Raw genomic sequence first — 20,723 nt, 5'->3', positions numbered from 1 at the left:
GTGAAATATCTTATTTCTGAGACAATGTTCTTAGTCAGGAATATATGTAAGTCACTTATTTGCAAATAATTTGAACCTGATGTAATCATCTGAAATTTAAAAATTTTTAAAAAAATACTTTAGTTTTAGTTTTTCTTAAGTCTAGTATCCCCTTTAAGATCCTCTACGTCTTCAAAATCCTAATTTTGACAATAAATTAATTACAGGGATTTTTCAAACACCCAGACATTTTTCCAAAGCTAAGTCTTTACCTTGAGATTCTCTCGATCCTTTAGCGAAGACATGTGAGAGACTCTAAAGTGTTCCCAGAAAATAATGATCTTTTACAGATGATCGTTAGAAAATGTACAATAAAGAAATCTGAAAGTACCAGCCCAGAAAGGTGAAGTGATTTACTTGAGATCACATGTGGAATAAGTAGCAGAGGCAGAATTCAAACTAAGATACTCTGACTCTTTAAATTATGTTAAAGAATAATACTGAATCTAGCCAGATTTAAATCGGGTGGCTAGTGCTAGCTACATCTTTCTAAATACAATCAAAACTCACTGAATTGTCCTTTATTGTTGATGCTAACAACTGATTAGAGTTTACTGCTTTAGGATAATCATTTTTCCCTTCATTTTGTCTTTTTTAACCTTGTTATAAATTTATTCAATTAAACTCTGTGGAGTTCAAGTAGCATTGAAATCACTAAGATGCTCCAATTTCACTAGTGTGACAGTCCTTACTTTGTGTGTGTGTTCTGAACTGGCCCTGTGAAGTCATTGGTATAGGATGCCCCAATGGGGAAACCCCCTCTACCAATGCATATTGATACCTCTTCTACCACTTACAGGCTTAAAAAGAGCTTCCTGAGGCACTGAGAGGTTAAGGGACTTACTCAGGGTCACACAGCCAGTGTGTATCAGAGGTGAGACTTGAATCCAAGTACTTGAGTCTAAGTTCAGCTTATTATCCATTACTCCACACTGCCTCTCTACAATTTGCAGTGTGACAACCTGTTCTACATGGTAGTTCAGAGAAATGAGGTTCTATTTAATCTATGGGTAAGTTCGGGTTTTTTGATGGTAAAGAGAAGCAAATACAACTTTCATCATATCTTAAACACAAGCTTATGGGCACAAGATCAGACTTGCACAATGCTGAGGCAGCTTTCTGACTGGCTTTGTGTGGGGAAAGGCAAGGGGCAGGGAGGAAGAAGATAAATCCTTGATTATGTACTCTCAGAAACTGGAAGGTGGAGAGAAGAGCCATTCTAACAAGGGGACACTTATGCAACCTGCTAAATTGATAGGTTCTGGTACAGAATGCTACTCCAGTTCCTCTACAACATCCTCCCATTTCTGCCTTTTGAAATATTACTTAAGTTCAGCTCAAATGTGATCTCCAAGAGACCTTCTCTACTCTTCCCAGTCATGTCACACAAACCTGTCTTATATTTTTCTTGTATAACTGTAATGCAAAAAGAACAAATGTTTATATGTGTCACCTCACCCATGAGGTAAGCGCCATGAAGGCAAGGATGAAGTCCTATTTAAATTTTGTAGCACAGGAGTATTCCGCATGTAATAAATAAGTAATTGTTGAAATTGCTGAAGAATATAGTGGAAGACTTCAGGGGATGTGGGGGGTTGTCTTTAATAAGGAAGGCTGACGCCATAAGGTGTTAGATCAGGCCACATGAGACTGCTCAGGGAAATGAGGTAGATTTGGCAAGTCAGAGAATGATCTAGTTATGCACTGGCTAAGTTAATGTTAGTACTCTGATTTTCTCATAGCCTCTCTCCAATTTTTAAATTTATTCAATTCCATTTGCATCCAGTTGCTTAAAACTCAAAATGTCTTAGGTGGGGTAAAAATAAAGAAGGGTAGGTGCTAGAGTTAGAAGTATACAAGAGATGAAGATTTGGAGGATGGGTCTAGGAACTGGGGTTTGGCAGGGCATCAGGCCAGACACTGATCAAAATATCCGAATTGTGCTGCAGAAGAGCAAAGGACTGTTGGAATGTTGCTGCCTTAGGCCCAGGTCTGTCAACTAATTTTATAGGTCCTGGTCAGCCACCACAGTATAGAAATAACTCTCTTTTCCATCTGGGGTGAACGTCTCCATACTTGGTGGCAGCAGTGAAACTTCATAATGGAAGAATAGTTACTTATAAGAACATGCACAGTAACATTACTAATGAGAGAAATCTTCTAATGAGAGAAATATAGAAATTTTCTCATTCCAAGGCTTATATCCTATGTGGATATATTTTAAGTATACATACATTTAGGTAAATATGTCTATAAAACTATATGTATACACTGTAAAACAGTCAAGAGGATCCTATGAGCCAAGGGTCTGGACTGTATTAACATGTTAGGTGGCCTAGCAGATCTATGCAGGCTATCATATGCAGGGTTATAGTACAACCCCTTATAGTAAGGGTTCTTAAATTAGAATCTATGAAGAGATTTCAAGGGGAATGGAAATTTGGATAGGAAAAATATTACATCTTTATTTTTCACTAACCTTTTACTGAAATTTAGAATTTTTTTGAATTATTTAAAAACATTCTTCTAAGAAGGGGCCTAAAAGTTTCACAAGATTGTTAAAGGGGTCTATGGCACAAAAAAAAGTTAAGAATGCTTGCTTTATAAACTATGAAATGTTAATAGAGTTTGACGTAAACTAAGCTAGTATCCACAAATACATGAGAATGATGAAAAAACTATGGCAACAGCCTGGGATTCTGTACCTTTTTATTGGATTATAAAACTAGCTATGGAAATGGGTATTTAGAGAACAATTTATAGCAAATCTGCTAGAATAAGACTGATTTCCTATTTACCCTTAAAAAATGTAATGGGGGATTTAGCCTGGAGACTGGAAAGGAAAAGCACACTCTCATTCTTTGCTACTCAAGCTGTCTGGAGAAGCTCCCTTCATTCAGTCTCTCCCCTCCCCAACACCTCCTCCGTGTGGCTGACAAACTGATATTCCTAATGTGCAGGTCTGACCACATTACTGCTCCACTCAAGAAGTTTCCTCATGACTTTAAAACGCAAACTCTCTGGTTGGCAAAGTCCTTCACAATTTGGCTCTAGCCTATCTTTTCAGGCTGATTATACATTATTTCTCTCAATGAATGTTATGTTCTGGCTAGGTTCTAGGTTCCAAATGGGCCCATTGCTGTTCTCCATATAGGACATTCCATTTGTCACCCCTTTGTGCCTATCTCCCACAGCCTCTCTGCAGGCTGTTCATCATATCTGGAACATTCTCCCTCCTCACTTTACAATCACTGGCCCCCTTCGAGGTTCAGTTCAAGTGCTAGCTCCTTCAAGAAACCCTTCCTGAATCTCCTAGTTGTTATACCATCCGCTACTCTGTATTTCTTTTGGATAAAACCTGTGTTTATCCACTAACATGTTGTACCCTGCCCCCCTCCCAAATAAATGTAAGCTCTTGAGGATAGGGATACTCCCACTTTTTTATGCGTCTCTAGGACCTGACAAAATGACACTTAAAGCTTTTATCAATAAGAAACATAAGGTTGCTTTAGGTATATAATATCTAACTAAACATTTTAATTTAGAGCTTTATCCTTTCAGAACAGGTCTGTTATTATGGGTGAGATATCATGATTTAACCATGTGGAACAATTCACGGTCAATCTGCAATGCTTTTCCTAAGATATAAAAGAATTCAAGCAAACCATCTACTGTTAATCAGTACTCTACTTGCACTAATCAAGCTTCCTACTTTTGTCCCTTAAACATGGCCCTCCTTTATTAATAACAAGTACACAATTCAGTTTACTTTAAATCTGTCTTATTTATTACTTTAGCCTCAAAGTCTCATTGGTGCGTGTGTGTGTGTGCATGTGTTTTAAAAGAGTATCCTGGCTTCATATAAGAGAAAGACCACTACACTGGGAGGTAGGAGGCATAGGTTTTAGTCCTGGCTCTGCCGTTTGATAAATGTGTGACCAATGGCAAGTCATTTAACTTCTCTGAGCTTATTTCATCTGAAAAATATGGATAATAATATGCAACAGAACCTACCTCAAAAGGAGGCTGTAGAAGTATGTTAACTTTAAATTGTTATATGAATGAGCTATCATTGCTACTTGTATTATCAAAGTTTTTCATGTTCCTCTAGTTATGACTCATTTTTTTGTTTCCAGTTTTGATTTCAAGGTTTTTTTTTTCCATATTTAAAAGTATAACCTGAAATGAAGCTTGGAAACTCTTTTACCATATGCTAAACAGATAGTCCGCTTCTACAAGAGCATCAAGGATATTTCACTTCATCAAAACGGGACATCTTTATCTGATTTCAACTTTCACATAGTAGTATTTAAAACATCATCTTAACTATGAATATTAATCTCTGAAAAAAAAACAATTAAAATAATTTCCTATATCCTTTAGTATTTTTCTTTTGTGATTTAGAAAAATTACTTTCAGTTTATGACAGGAGACTCTGCTAACAGATTGACTTCATTATTCTACTTTTTTTAAGCTGAAACTATCTTTCAGTTGTATAGTCATTTTAATACAGCCACATGTTTGTAATATATTTTCAGTGATTGATTGAATATATCCTAACATTTCTCAGTTTTGCCTTTTTATACACATCAGCCTAATTTTTCTCTACTCCTTTGAATATGAAGCATTTCTATTTCTTTGAAAACACAATGTGCCTTGTCTGTTCTTTCCCCAACATCTCACAGGAAATCAATAACAGGCTCACGTATTCTGCCACAAAGGGCGTTACTGTGGTGTTGATGACATGTTTACCGCACCCTGGACTACTCACTGTGCTCTGGCCAGTCCTACCTGTATTCTATTCAAGGAGGCCAGAGGCACATGCTACTCAATGTCTACACACCATGGGGTAGATCTGGGTAAGTAGAAGTGGTCACTGGCATAAAGGATTTCTCCCCAAAGCCTGTTGAGGTAAATCCAATCCTGTTCTGGACCTCTGGTTCCTGGAAGAGGATATACATGTTTCCAGAGAAGATAGATAATGGATACATTTTAAAATTTTGAAAAATGTTTTAAAAATTAAATATGAATTTTAAGAAAAATTCTTTATACTTGTAGTCTGGACCTGTGATTTCAATGGTAGAGGGAACTCCTGGTGTGGAATTCCTCCACCAATGCAGTTAGGCAACTCATCTATAACAGAGTTGCCTTGGGCAATGAAACATTAAAAGACGTGCCCACAGTCACACAATTATTACATGTCAGAGGCAGGACTTGAACCCAGGTCTTCCTGACTCCAAGGCCAGTCCTCTACTTACTATGCTACACTATCTCATGCTTTAGAGGTCAAAAAACTTTGGTTTTGTATCAAGATATAATCTAATAACTAGATATACAAATTACCAGAAATAACTACCTGAGAAAACAAAGCTTAACATTTTTTTATACTTTTAGTAGATTTACTTACACCATAGAAATTCAAAAGGATACATACCATATAGAAGGAAGCATTGAATTCTGAAGTACATAAGTGCGATCCAAAAACAAGAAAATACTTCTAATCATGATCTATAAATTAAAAATATACACCAATTTTTATTTCTCTAATAAATATAATGCATTTAATTATATTACTAAGAACATATTAACCACCTCAAGTTTTATAACCATCTATAATTATCTTAATGGTAAGACATCCCAGAAAGTTCTCATTTTGAATTTTTATCATTTTATTTAACACAGTCCTAATGCATGGACCTGAAGTAACTGGTAAAAATCCTCTCTTTTTAATCTGGCCATTTTCTGACAGACATGGTAAATCTTATACAGGGAAAATGCTACAAGTTTGTTTCCCCTCCCCTCTTCTAATATGTTCATATATATGTGGCATGGTCTTTTTTCAACAGTTAACATACTGTAGTGAATAGTGTGTAACTAACAGACAGCAATATTTTAACTGTTATAGGATATGTATGTGTATATATATCAGTATCAATCACCAACTCGCCTCAATCAAAACTTAATGCTAACAAAATCAAAAAAAAGACAACACTATTTAGAAAGACAAGACTTCCCCTTTCTCCCACTGCCACTCCAAAAACACGTAAACACACACCACAAAATACATATATGTAGAGCTGCGACGATGACCTAATATTGGCATGTGATACCCAGAACTAAACTGGATATGTGTATACTTTCAAGAGCACAAAGGCCCTTGTAATGCCAAGCTAATTAGGCTATTACCTCAATCTAACTCCCAACTTAATTGATTTGGAAACCAAGATAACGACAGCTCAGCATTATTAAAGAATGACAGTTCAAACAGTTAATACACGGATGATGTGAGTATATCAGAGTACCTCTAAATAATACCTAATGTTTTCCTTATAAAATACCACACAATCGTTATGTCCAAATTGGTTTTTAAAATTACTTATAAAGTTGTTGACTTCATCTTTCATATACAATTAAGCCTATTTCATTTGTAACCAGATTCTTCATACAGAGCCCTTCTAAAAGTCACCAGGTACTTCGTTTTATATTACGATCTCTATTTTACTAGCTAATTGAGAGAAGCAATAGAATAAGTAACCCTGAAGTGCGTACAATGGAAAAAAATGTATGTTTGGCTTTGGAATAAAAATTTTATATCTAACATTTGAATATACAGTATGACAATCCGGGGATTTATAACACTTAATATTGTTTCATTTTTTAATTTAAAGACCTCACTCAGGAGCAACAGAAAAGCTGTACAATTTAGGATGATAGTTACATATCACACAACTCTTCTCGGCTCAAATCCATGCTGAGACTCAACATCATCATCTCTTGGGACTACACAAAACTGTTAAGTCTTGCTTACACTTTCTGTAAATGAGTGGAAGGGACTGTTTGAAATAATTATGATTTTTAAAAAGTCTTTCTTCTTGACTGGATTGATTGGAGGGGATAGAATTCCACCTCAATTACTCAAATTTCCTTTGTTTTCTTTTTTGTCCCATTCCAGCTCCCATAGGAACTGGAATGGGAAAAAAGAAGAGTTAAATAAACAGAAGTTGAAATTCAACCAGTTCTATTCCAACAAACTAATAGAAGTAGAATGTGAAAGTAGACAATACATAATCAATATCAGAAAAATACAATAACCTTACCATTTGTCTGCAATGATCTTGCCAGCATTTGTTTATCTTCTTTAAAAATAAAACACTATCTAGAGAATCTGTGCAGCACCTGCTAAGGAAAACTATTACATTTATACTTTAATTTTGGCTTTTCTCTTACTAAAATATTTTCTTGATAATTACCCAAGTTAAACCCAGGATCATATATTTTAAGCCTGTAGCTCTTATTCCCCCCTCCATTAATCTTCTTCAGTCAATCCTAACATCCTTTGATTCTTCATTTACTTTCCTTATCTCCTTTGCTATTTTCTGAGGGCCTCTCTACCCGCAGTCCAGCTTCTATTTCCTCTTCCTATCACCTATTTTCAGGAGGCTACTTCAATTGGGCTTCCCCTCTCAGGTCCCTGTCAGCAGAAGACTAAAACCAGGGTACTTATAACTCTTTATATAAGGCTTGGCCCAACAGTCTCACTTTAGGGACACTGAAGCCCTAGAAATAGCTAGACTTTGTCACAACAATCAGTAGGAAGATGGGGCTATTTTTAGTATTGCAAAGGTTATAGTACGGATTGAGCTGGGAAGGCCTGAAGTAAAAAAAAACTTAAAAATGGCTGGAGCTTTAACTCTAATTTTCTGACTCACATTGAAAACATGCTTTAAAATTATATGAAATCTCATTTATAAAACAAATAGATTTTGAAATTACATTGATTAAACATTAAGATATATGCTCTAAAGTAGGCTGAGACAGTTTAAAAGAAAAGGAAATCACAGTTCAGGAAGAAAATAAGAACAGTACTCTGAGTATTGACAATCTCATTTGTACATTGTCAGGAATGGTCATAACAGGCTTAACTGAGGAGAACTTCATTTTCTCTTTTTCGAAATAAAGGATTTTTAACCTCAGCTTCATGAATTTGAATGGGGAAAATCACATCTTTATTTTTGCTAACTTCTAAATGAAATTTTGCATTTCCTTCAATTATTTAAAAATATTATTCTAAGATGAGAGGTTTTGCCAGACTACCAATGGTGTCCAGAACACACAGAAAGATTAAGAACCTCCAATCTAGATGGAATCATGCCATTTAAGTTACTGGAGATTAAAATGAAATATTTTAAATTTGTGCCAGTAAAATCTACTGAATATGGTTAAGGAGTGGATAATTAACACAGAAAAGGATAAAGAATGAGGTTCTAAAAAAATAATTTTGTTTAAAAACTACTGATTTTAATCACTGAAAGGTAAACTGACTTAAAAAGTGAAAGAGAATTTTACCTATTGATCACCTATTCAGACATCAGTCAGCATTAATAAATCTAGAGGTCTAGATGAAGAACAACAGGGCATTCTGGAAGGCTCTCCCTCAGAATCACGTTAAAATCAGGTATCAGAGTACAAACGGGGTGATGGTAGCACGTTTTATGATAGGGAGGCCCTGCCTTTGTATACATTGGCATTTCTAAAATAAACCTGAATAGAAAGTGCTGGGGTGCAGTAGTATACAATTGATGACTTCATGGATAAGCAATCCACATCAAAAATCTACATAAAAAAAAGACAAATCCTCAGAAGTTATAGTCCTCAAAAATATCCATCAACATCACCTATGTAAAGAAATTTAAGGAATTCTTAATGGAGATATACTTTATATTCTCAAGACTTTTCCCTTGGAAATTAAGGTCATCAATAGAAGCATTTGCTTCTGTAACCAGGACTGTCCCTGGACCAGCTACTTCAACTCTCTTTTAGTCCTTCTATAGTCTAATAAATTCCCTTTGCGAGAATATTAATGCTGCTGTTATCTTCTCTGTTACTGAATAAACTAAAATGAAAAATAAAGCATGATAATATCTACTTCATCTCACATCCTACTACTAACTTGAAACTATTAGACAAAAAAAGCATCTGAGGAAACTATTCTTGGATAGCTTGTCTGTGGCAAAACTGAACTGAATGAAGTGCTTACCTTCTGGTCAAGACTTAGGTTTTATAAAGTAGACTATCATAATACATATTAAAGGAAAAGTAAAGACATTTCAGGAATTTAGAAGTGTTTTACTGTTTAAGGAAGTAGCTAGCCCATAACTATAAACCCACTGGGCAAAGACTTCCTTCTACATTCTGGCGTATGTGAGACAGAGAATAACAGTAAATAAGACTCCATATCGACATGATACTTCTAATTGTATGAATTCTAGGTATCATGCCATAAAATGATTTTGTGCAGGCCAACTTAAGAAATTATTTAAGTTTACAATACCATCAAAGTAAGATTCTGTATTTTGGAGATACCTATATGTATGATATGAACATACTGAGAAAGAAATCATTAATTAATCCAAATACCATAAACTGTGCTTTTAAGCTGTAATCTCATCCATGGAAGTTTCTAGATGTTAATACCAAGATTTCATGGGAAATAAGGAAAAACTCTTCAGTTTTTCTTCAACGTGAGGTGTGAATTTAGCATGACCAGACCTCTAGCTATAACACAAAAGCAGCAATCAGAATAACCAGGTACTGGTAAAAAACAAAACAAAACAGTAGATCAGTAAAACACAATAGACAAGAAAGTTCTAGAAGTAAATGAATATAGTATTCCAGGTTTCAATAAAGCCAGGAACATAAATCATTGGGGGTAAGGACTCCGTATTCTACAGGAACTGCTAGGAAAACCATAAAGCAGTTCTGCAGTCAATAGTTTCAGATCAGTATCTTATTCTATTTACCACAATAAGATCCAAATAAATGAGTCATCTAAATATAAAAGGTCACATCATTAAAAAAAAAACACAGGGAAGTACTTTATAGCTCTATGATTAGTGGAAGAATGAATAATTATGACAGATCACAAAAACACAAAGATGATCACCTTAATGCTCTACAAATCATGGTACATAAATGAAAACATAATTTAACACAAACCACATATGGTAAAATAATAAAATTTGTATAGAATAAGTGAGGAAATAAGAAAAAAAAGTTAAGATACAAGAGCTCAATCTACAAGACCAATTTTTGCCAACTATTTCTATATCCGGCACTTTAATTTAACAAGAACATCCTATTTTAGCCTTCAGGTGATGAAAAATACTAGAGTCATGCCACTGCAAAAAAATATTTTAAAAAATCATTACATAAAAGAAATTTAAAATTATGGTCTTCTATAAGGTAAAGAGGGTTTTGAAGATATAACTTTATAAGAAAAAAAAAAGGATATTCTCTGAACTGAAGGATTTGTGCTTTGACATGATCTTCACAAACCTGTCGCAGTTGCTTATAGAGCGTTGGAGACACTTTGTAAGAACACAGATTTTCAACAGCCTGAAAGCAAAAGGAATAGCTTAAAATGAAAAAAAAAATATGTATCTATTTTTAGTTACTTATATTTACAATAGCATGGAAAAAAAGACATAGTGTTCAAATATTTCTTTTGCACATAGTAGGTTGCTAATATTTAATGAATAAAATATCTCATAAATTCTTTATTTCTTACATTTAAATTACGGCAAATATTATTTAAAGTTATCATGTTTGCATCACTTAATTGCAACTGGATGTAGATAACTTAACACATAATTAAAAAGTCAACTGTACACTTAAAGTGCTTACACAGCAGAAAAGGAATGGGTCTCCCTGACAGATATAGTTAGTACCACTCCTGAAATATCTCAAAATATCCTCCCCCCCACTCAAATTTCCCGACAAAAGTAGGAGGAAAGCAGGAATATTATTCTGGCTCCCTTTCTTGCTTTGTATACATCTGGTTCCACTTTTTTGTGCTGGGATTTGGAGCTGAGCTAGTATAATAAATGCAGGCAGGTGGGTAAATTTTACTTAAATGTGACTATCAATAATTTTATTATTAGATATACAAAAGCAATAAAAAATACGAGCTGAAGCAGCATTATAGTTGAACCATAGTCTATACATAGCTTTAATTCCATACAAAAATGTAGATCCTAGTAATCTGTTAATTTTAATCCATATAAAAGAAATATCAAATAGTTAACAAATAGAAAACTGGAGTTACCAGGTGAGTGAATCTTTGAATGTACTTCAAGGAAATAACCAAAAAAGAAAAAAAGTAATTTGCATAAAGATTTGAGAGCATAAATACACTCTCTACCATCATAAAATGTGCTGTTGAGTTTTCTGCATTAAGAGAAACTGTAGAGCTAGGCACCAACAGAATGCACTTGGTAAGAATTGCTGGAGGGGAGGGGGGGAAATGCTTTTGTATTCACAAAATTTCCCTTGAAGGAATATCTGCATCAATAAGATCACAAACCCAAAGTACAGAGATGTTCACAGCAGTAGTATTTATAATACATAATTATCTAACTGCTCCCTCCTCCCCAACAATGCCTCCAAATAGGGGAATAGTTGGCCAATAAACTATACAACTATTAAAAGTGTTGAATATGGGGACTCTGCTGATACACAGAAATGTAAATATAGATACACCACTTTTTCTCTCTGTCAAATGAAAGAACTAATACTTATTTCATCTTTAGGGACACTCATTTAAACTCATTATAAAGGATTCATCTAAATTACACTCAGTTTTACAATCTCAAGATTTTTCTAGTTATCATCTTGGATTGATCTAAGAGAATCTTATCAAGTTCTGTAAGTATATGCCTTTCCTTTTGCTAATATTTTATTTAAAATTTTTGCATCAATATTCATTAGGGGAATTGGTCTATAATTTTCTTTCTCTGTTTTGACTCTTCCTGGTTTAGGTATTAGTACCATATTTGTGTCATAAAAAGAATTTGGTAGGACTCCTTCTTCACCTATTTTCCCAAATAGTCTATAAAGTATAGGAATTAATTGTTCTTTGAATGTTTGATAAAATTCAAATGTAAAACCATCTGGCCCTGGATTTTTCCTAGGGAGTTCATTGATGGCTTGCTCAATTTCTTTTTCTGAGATGGGGTTATTAAGGTATTTTACTTCCTCTTCTGTTAACCTGGGCAATTTATATTTTTGTAGATATTCATCTATATCCCTAAGGTTGTCAAATTTATGGACATACAATTGGCCTCTTTCTTTCTAACACATTATATATACTGCTCTTTTATCAAATACTGTCAGCAAAAATCTTCCATTAAATTCCTCTACCAAAGATAATCTTACAAAAAGGCTATAGAACTTTCCCTCCTATAAATCATTAACAAATTCTACAGAAATATTACATAATGCATTCCTTGCAAAATATATGCAGAACATTCATTACTGGCATAAATTGAGGCATACCTGAACTGAAAGCAGGGGGCAGGATCTCTTTGCATTTTCTTTTTCAAAAAGCACTGATATGGAAGTAATGTAGATTGGTGGCTAAGAATACATCTTAAAGAAACAACTACCCATTGTGTGACCTCCCTCCACTCAAAAGTTCTACTTACAAATACTTAATTAACAACTAAATTACACTAAATTTATTCTGTTTTAAGATGTACAATTTGGGGACAACCTTTGTGATAACTAGGGGGAAAACACAACAATCTTTAATATCAAAATATTAGAGTTGGGAAATACCTTTTGAGGCTCATGAAACAGTGAGAGACATTAAGTGATTTCTGCAGTGTCCATGCAAGTACTTAGTATGTATCTTAATGGCAATTATGGTTTTACATTCTATTTCCTGTATCACTCATTTAACACACTTACTGAACTGTTAGTAATCTTTTCACAGGCACATACTTAAACTACTACTTTATGTGCCCACAGAATCTGGCATAGTGCCTTGTACACAGCAGGCTCTCAAATATGGATTGATTTGCTCCCAATCTAACGTTTAGAAATAAAATCTCCATCACGATGTGGAAAATGTTTAACTATACGATAATGGATTATGTTCCTTGAATATGCAGTGGTATTCATGAGTTATTCCTAGGCACCTTTAAGGACCAACTCATTCCAATAAAAGTATTAGACAAATTCAGAAATTGGAAGAGGGTTGGTTAGACAAAGGAGAAGCAGAATTTAAAGAACAGTATCAGAGTCAGAGGACTAGATGTTAGATGTGGAAAGAGACAACAGATGGACAACTTGATGCTCCATTTATAGCTATACGATGTCAAGAGAAGTAGAGGAAGGGCTGGGTGGATGTTGGGTGGACTCCTTGTAGAGTAGTTATAGGACCTGAGTAAATCAGGATGAGAGGATGTGAATGGATTAAGCATTGTAGGAGGGAATGCCCACATTAGAGACCATAGATCCATCAAAGTATCCAAGTTATCTGCTTTTATGTTAGTATAACTCTTTCTAATCAGTACTGTTGGTTAGCCCTAGCTCATGATAACTGGGCTTTTCTTACTTTGCAAAGACTAACATGAATCTTTATTTCCCTTTTATTCCGGTCAAATTACCAAGACCAGCATCATCTCTTTGGACTACATTTTGTCACTGGACAAAAGACAACTCTCATCCTTACAAATAAGCAGAATATTTAAAGATGTTTTGTCATTTGAAAATAATAGCTGGAGAGAGCTACATTGCATTCATAAATTGGGGTTCATTAATACCTGAAGATTATCTATATACCACCCATGGATTTGTAGGGTCAAAAGACAAAACAGGCTGGCAATGGGGAAGAAAGGATCAGGTTGTAGGAAAGAGAGGTTGTGCTTTTTTCTCTGATGACAAAGATGGGAGACAAAAAAGAGAAAAAAATATCACATGCCCAGAGAACTATGGTAACCCTAGCTATGGTTGTAAGTAAGTTAAACTTCATAGGATCCTATCCTGGCTTCTACAGCTCCTATAAATTGACTGATATCTTTTTATACTAAAGGGCCAATGTTAGAAGATCAGAAAGAGGTAATATATGGGAATGCATTTATCACCAACCACAGCTTGTATGTAACAAGAGAGTAATGACCCTGGCCTAAATTACTGTGCTGAAAGAAATAAAGAAGTGGTTTCAAAGAAACCTGGGAAGACTTCTATGAACCAATACAGAATGAAGTAAGCAGAGTCAGGAGAACAATTTATATATCAGCATGATAAAAACAATTTAGAAATACTTAAGAATTCTGCAACACAATGATTAACCGTGATTCCAAAAGACCTGTGCTGAAGAATGCTACCTACCTTCCAACCCAGAGTTAATGAGAGTAATATGTAGAATGAGACAGGTTTCTGGACATGGCAACTAGGGGAACTTGTTTCTGCTTGACTATGCTTATCTGTTACACGGGTGGTTCCTTTTTTTTGGGGGGGGGGGGCGAAGGGGAAGATAAAAGGCGGAAAAGTTAAATACTTGATAATTTAAAAGAAACATTTCAAAAGTTTGTATCTGATTCCAAGAAATAGATCTTGAATGTATCCATTTATATATATCCCCAAACTTCATAAGCTTTGTGAATACCACTGAAAATTTCTTGGTAATTTCTGTAGTTTTTGGTCACTTTCAACCATTATTTTTAGGCTGCTCCTTCATTCAGTCTTCAAAACATTAGTCTTTCACCATTTTAACAGAGGGCCTGTAAATCTCTCTGATTTTAGCTTTAGGTTCTTGGAAATTTCTTTTTCATATTAAAAAATCCATACTACTTTAATCTATCCACTGAAAAATTTTTCAGTGGATAGACTACCACATTTTTCTTTCCTAGAATAAATTCAGATCCCCACATAAAAACCAAGAATATTTAATGCTTTTCCAAAAAAGTTTCATGTTTTAAACATATTATAGTGCCCTCCTGCAGGAGACTCTATTTTTTTAGTCTAGAAGTTAAGAGTTTGGTTTGATTTTTCTTTCCCTTCCGGTATAGTGTTAACTCTGTACCATTATGAAGTCTCTTCCAACTGCTCAAATAAATTTACCATCCCGTTTTCCTGACTTTCATATTTGTATCCCATTTCTTCTCTAGAATTATACTTCACTTTGAAGGGGGAAGTCATTGTTGGTTGTAAGCCTCTGTCTTTTGCCTTTTGGAATATCATAGTCTAAAATCCACTCTTCTTTATAACTAGGTCTTAGGTGAGCTTGAATTTACTTACAACTGCTTCAAGACGCTTTTTTCCTTTTTTGCTTTATGTTGCAGTTTTGGATTTTAGCTATGCCATACCTGGTCCTCTTCCCTTTGGAGTTTCTTTTGTGAGGTCATCAATGTGTGCTTTTCTTTTTATCTTTACTTTTCTTTCTGGTTCTAACAGAGGTAGGCAGTTTTATGATTTTTGAAATAGGTGGCACACTGGATAAAGTGTCAGGCCTGGTGTCAGGAAGACCCGAATCACACTTAGCCTCTGTCTGCCTCAGTTTCCTCATCTGTAAAATGAGAATAATAGCAACTACCTCCCAGGCTTATGAGGAACAAACGTAAATAACGTGTAAAACACAGCTCCTAGAACATAGTTGGCACTATATAAATGCTTTAGGATGACTGAAACAGTGCAAGTTTTAAAAAACAACATGGTTTTCAGAAGTCCAAGTGATCCTTAAATCATCTTTCCCTTTATTTTTTTCAGTCAATTGTTTTTTATATTACATGTATTATTTTCTTTATTTTTATTCTAACATTTCTTCCTGTCTCACGTAGTCCTTGATTTGTTTAGTCTAGTTAAGGTTTCGAGGAATTTTTTACTTGAATAAGGTTTACCGTTTTCTCTTTTAAGCTATTCTTCCAGTTCTTTTCTAAAGCTTTTATTTCATTTTTTAAATCTTGTTTCATTTCTCCCAGGGATTCACGTAGCATTTGTGGCAAGTCCATCTTTTTCTTTGGGGAGAGGGTCTTTGCTTACCACTGAGTTGTTCTTTCTTTTTGGAGATTTTTATATTCATAGTTAATTATTGACACTAGTTGGTGTTTGCCTCCTAAGCCTGGGCTATCTTTCTGATTCCCCTGCTTTGCCAATGATTTTACTGCTTGGGGCTTCCTTTCTTATTGCCCTCAGGCTTCCGGCAGATCTCCTGTGCAGTTCTGAGGTGGAAAAAAGTCAGTCACTGTAACTGCTCATTGTATTTATTGGTCATTATTTGTTATGGAGAAAACTTAGGTTTCTGCTGGAGTAGGCATGCGCATGGCCACCTTTCAACATTTCTTATACCTCAGAAGCAACTTCCTCCATAGATTTCCCATGATTCCCGAGGGCTATCTTGTTTTCTCTTCAACATTCCTGTAGCATTTTGTCTGATCTTTCCTTTAACCCCCTAATTCTCTATCTTATATTTATTGGCACATACCATGTTATCCCCAGAAGAGTAGAATATGAATTCTGAGGGCTGGAAACATTTCATTTTCGTCTTTTGATCCCCACTACTTAGCACAATGCCTTGAACACTGTGGGTACATGTTTGTTAAATGAATGAATATATGCTACATTATAGTTAAAATATAAACTCCTTGCGGGTAATGTTTTATTTTTTTATCTTTGTATCTCCAGAGTCTGGGATATTACCCAAATTCTTCCATCTTTAAAATCCATTACCAGACCCCACTACCTCTTCACCTTCCTAGCCAAATTCCTAAAACAAAAAAACAAAACTGTCTGTATTTGTTGCTTCATTTTCTCTCTTTTCAATCCTTTGCAACTTAGTTTCTGATACTATCAAGTCAGTCAAGTAAACAGCCATCTTACAGCCAAATCTGATGACATTTTCTCCAATGGCAGACTTTTAAGACCTCTCTATGTGACACTTTTTCTCCCAGTTTTTCTACCTCCTGTCCAATCATTCTTCAGTCTCAGGTCATTACCCATATCATGTACCCCAACAGCGGGTATACCCTAAGGCTCTATTCCATACCCTCGTTTATTTCTACACTCTCTTGCTTAATGACCTCATAAGCTTCTAACATGGGTTTAATCATTATCTGTATAATGATAATTCCCTGAGTTAAACAACCAGCCTGTCTCTCTCCAGAGTTTCAGTTCTACACCATCCGTAACTCCTCACTTTCCCTTTTCTCACGTTTTTACAGTCGTTATCACGTGATGGTCATTAATGATCTTGTACAACAACCCAAAGGTCGAAAGAAAATCGGCATAGCCTTTTATTGTATTTAGATAGCTCTCTACTGTGCACGAAAGTAACTGGCTAGGCTTAATTCAGAGGTAGCTTGGCATAGTAGCTCAAGTGTTCCACTTGTAAGGCAGAAGAGCTGGATTTGAATTCTGCCCTAGACATTAACTGTCTAGTCAAGGGCAAGTGATTCAACCTTTCACAGCATCCGTTTCTTCATGTGGAAAGTAGGGATAAAAATACTTCCACTGTCTACCTCACAGGGTTGTTTTGGGTCAAGCACTCTGGAAGCTTATCGCAAGATATCAACATGAGTTATTTTATTATTAGCTTTCTCTGTTCTAAAATGTGGTGAAGTTTTTGTCCTGGTCTTACTAAAACTGAATTTTTGAGGTCTAACATGGGGGGGGGGAGGCAGAAGGTTTCTAATTAATCTAAATTACTCATTTTCATTACCTTTTCTTCCAGTTTCCTTTCATGAAACAAAAACAAGCAAAACCCTATTAGATCTGGGGACTGTTAATTTAGAAATATTCTTTTAGCTGAATGCCATGAACACGTTAACATGAGGCTTAAGAAGCTGAGGAAGACTGAAAATAAGAGAGTAACAGTTTCAATTTTGGAAAGACCAAGAAAACAGTTTGGCCTCCCTTAAATCACTGCTAAAATTTTCTTGAGAGCCTTTCAAACCTCCCTCTTTGGAGAAAACCGATCCTAATCAACATACTAGTCAGAGAATTCCCTGAATGCACTTATTCAAATGCATGACAGAGACTGGAGTCTGAGTACCCAACTTTATTCTGAAACAGTGAATTAAATATCTTAACTGACCTGGTTTTTGCCTTAGGTTGGTGATACTTTAACAAAGAACAACGTTAAACAGCCACTGCTGATGAATAATACAAGATATAGCTAATAATTATGTCAACAAGATTTAGTATAACAGAGAGGAATATTGCCTGCTGCTACACAAAGACCTGCTTTTACAAACACACACACACACACACACACACACAATTAATTAATTACAAGCATTGTCAATCAACAAACTGGCCATTTAATCTTGAAGCCTTCATGGATCAATGTTTCTGAAAATGCCTTACTAGTTTTCACAGAGAAAACACAGTGATTTATGTGATAGGTGTGAACACTGTATTATTAAGGAGTACAAAAATAAAGTTATGGACACAAACTTTCTCCATAATAGGCACGTGAATAAATTTCTCACCATTCCAACACAGGGCAGGCTACTGGGTCAGTGCAGGTATTGCACAGCAAATAGCAACACATAAAATGATGATTAACTCACCATTAATCTTTGCAGAGAATGCAGAAAGATCAGATATGCCTCACCACTTGATAATTCATAGAATTAATGTAGGACTTCATTAAAAAGTTCTTTCTTGACAGCTCTATAATCTGTAATTCATGGGAATAGCGATCCCAGAAGCCAATCATCTTAAAAAAACTACAGACCTGAACCAATTTTGATTCTGAACCATAGTGGACTTAAGAGGATCAAGTCACTTTAAAATTATTTTGTACTGCAAATTCTGTTGATAATTTAATGTTAAGTTCAAGAAAATGGACTTGTTAAAAATGAATCAAAATACTGTTTTTTTTAGAATAATCAGAATACCTGGCCAAAACTCACTGGAGAGTTATTTAAGGGGCCTTTTGGTACCTGGGGTTCTTCTTCAGTATTAGATGCCTAGTTCACTACCTTTCAAATTATGGCAAGTGATGCCACTACCTATTTGAAACAAGATTCAATATCTCTTTGTCACCAATTTTGAGATTAGGCAACCTGGACAGGCATTAAATATCAATAATCAAACATCTCAATTAAAAGCAACTGTATTATTATTGGTATGCTGGCAACATGCAAAAATATTTAAAACCTGAAAGGAGCTGCCATAGCTATAAGAAGTTATATGAATGATCTTATATGAAACAGTGACAGTGTAATTACAAACGACTTATGTTGAGTGAGGGAATTCCTGAGAAACAAAAGACAGAGTTCTCAGGCAAGTTTCCCTTTTCCCCATGGGATAACTTGAGCTTTTGTACATTCAAATGTTTAATATGATGAACCACATTATATTGGAAATTACGTATGTATTTTATTTATTATGGAAACTAAATGACAAGATTGGTAAGAAAACGTTCACTTCTCAAAAGATTATATTGGAAATTGTCAGATGGGGAAAAGTATACCATAAATTAAGGAGCCTAATAAATAGGAATAAAAATAGTATAGCTTTAAAGTATGATTCAAGCAATGAAGACTTAGTATACAAAAAGCTGACCAAGTATGTAGTAGGTACTGAATAAGCTGTTTGTTTATGAGTTTTCAAATCAAAAATTTACTCTTGCTGGAGTACCACATACCCCTGATATACAATTAATACTGTATTTTTTCTTTGTGTGCTTAAAAAAATCCTTTGCTAAAGTCTCACCTCAAAGCATCATTGCAGGTCAGATGAACCAGAGTTTCCACAACTCAAGAAGAATACAGTCTCTATTGGCTCTCTACCAAAATGCAAAGGTTTGGTAAACTGTAACCTGAGGGCCTGTCTAGGCACATTTGAAGAGACTAATCAAAGACAGTTGAGGGACAAGGTTTTCTTTTGGTTTGGGGTTTTTTTTGGGGCCACAGCAACTCTGGAAGTTTATCTGCTCTAAAGGGAACTGAATTAGTATTGGACTGATACTGGAACCCACTGATGAAATCAGGGAGCCCTGAAATACTTAAGTATACTTGAAGTAACTTTATTTTCAATATAATATGAGCTAGGTTGTGTAAATAATTCCTATAATCCAAATCTACTAATAAGAATTGTTAGATGACAGAAAAAAATTATTTTCAACATAAGCTAAAAAAATGCTTTGGGTCAACTGAGATGCCATTGTACTCGTTTAATATTCTGTGATACACAAATGTACAGGAGCCCTGATATTTTACAGTCCTCAAAGTCCATATTAAAAGACTGCATTACAGTTAAACCCGCAAGATTACAAGAGAAGCACTCGTGTTATTTCCTCCGAGTGCTTCTGGATCACTAGCCTGATCCTGCATAGATGCTCAAAGGAGATTCCCAGTTCTCTTCAAACAAATTATGCAGAATCAGTATCCACTGGAAACATGAAAGGCAACTTCTTGCAATCAATCAATAAGCATTTATTAAACACATACTATGTGCCAGAACTATGCTAGACATTGGAGTTACAAAGACAAAAGTGAAAATCATAAATTATTGCCCATGAAGGCACATTAAGGGCCTTCTCTTTATGGGACTGCAAAAGTAGTACTTTACATTATTAGTCCTAATTTCATCTCCTGTTGCTATACTTCTGTGAGTTTCAAGAAATTTCACCATTCAGAGGTACTCCACGCCACAATGCCAAATTCATGCAATGGTGCAGAATATTCATAGTACAGCTCTAAGGTAGTTACTTCAAAGAATTTAGAATTATAGGCTGAACTTTCAGTAAAAAGAGACACCTTACCAATTATGATTTATTCGGGGCAGGGGATGTTATTGTTAAGATTTATATTGTGATACAGCCTGCACTCTTCCTAGAAATGCTACCTGCTGGTGACTTCATTTTTGTTTCCGAGGTTAGGTGGAAGCTACAGTTT

General features: G+C 35.1%; 1 protein-coding gene across 1 annotated transcript in view; it reads right to left on the bottom strand.

The window, feature by feature from the left end:
- CUL4A (cullin 4A) overlaps positions 1–20,723 on the bottom strand; it is a 65,194-nt gene that overhangs the window by 41,393 nt on the left and 3,078 nt on the right. The window contains exons 3-5 of the mRNA XM_036753942.1: positions 10,331–10,434; positions 7,137–7,206; positions 5,474–5,547 (exon numbers count right to left, since the gene is read on the bottom strand). Coding sequence (XP_036609837.1) covers positions 5,474–5,547; positions 7,137–7,206; positions 10,331–10,434 — 248 coding nt within the window. The remainder of the gene's footprint in view (positions 1–5,473; positions 5,548–7,136; positions 7,207–10,330; positions 10,435–20,723) is intronic.

Source organism: Trichosurus vulpecula, chromosome 4 (assembly GCF_011100635.1).
Source record: "Trichosurus vulpecula isolate mTriVul1 chromosome 4, mTriVul1.pri, whole genome shotgun sequence".
In the NCBI taxonomy this organism is placed as follows: domain Eukaryota; kingdom Metazoa; phylum Chordata; class Mammalia; order Diprotodontia; family Phalangeridae; genus Trichosurus; species Trichosurus vulpecula.
Note: the sequence above shows the minus strand (reverse complement) of the source record. Positions and strands in the feature narration are given on the sequence as shown.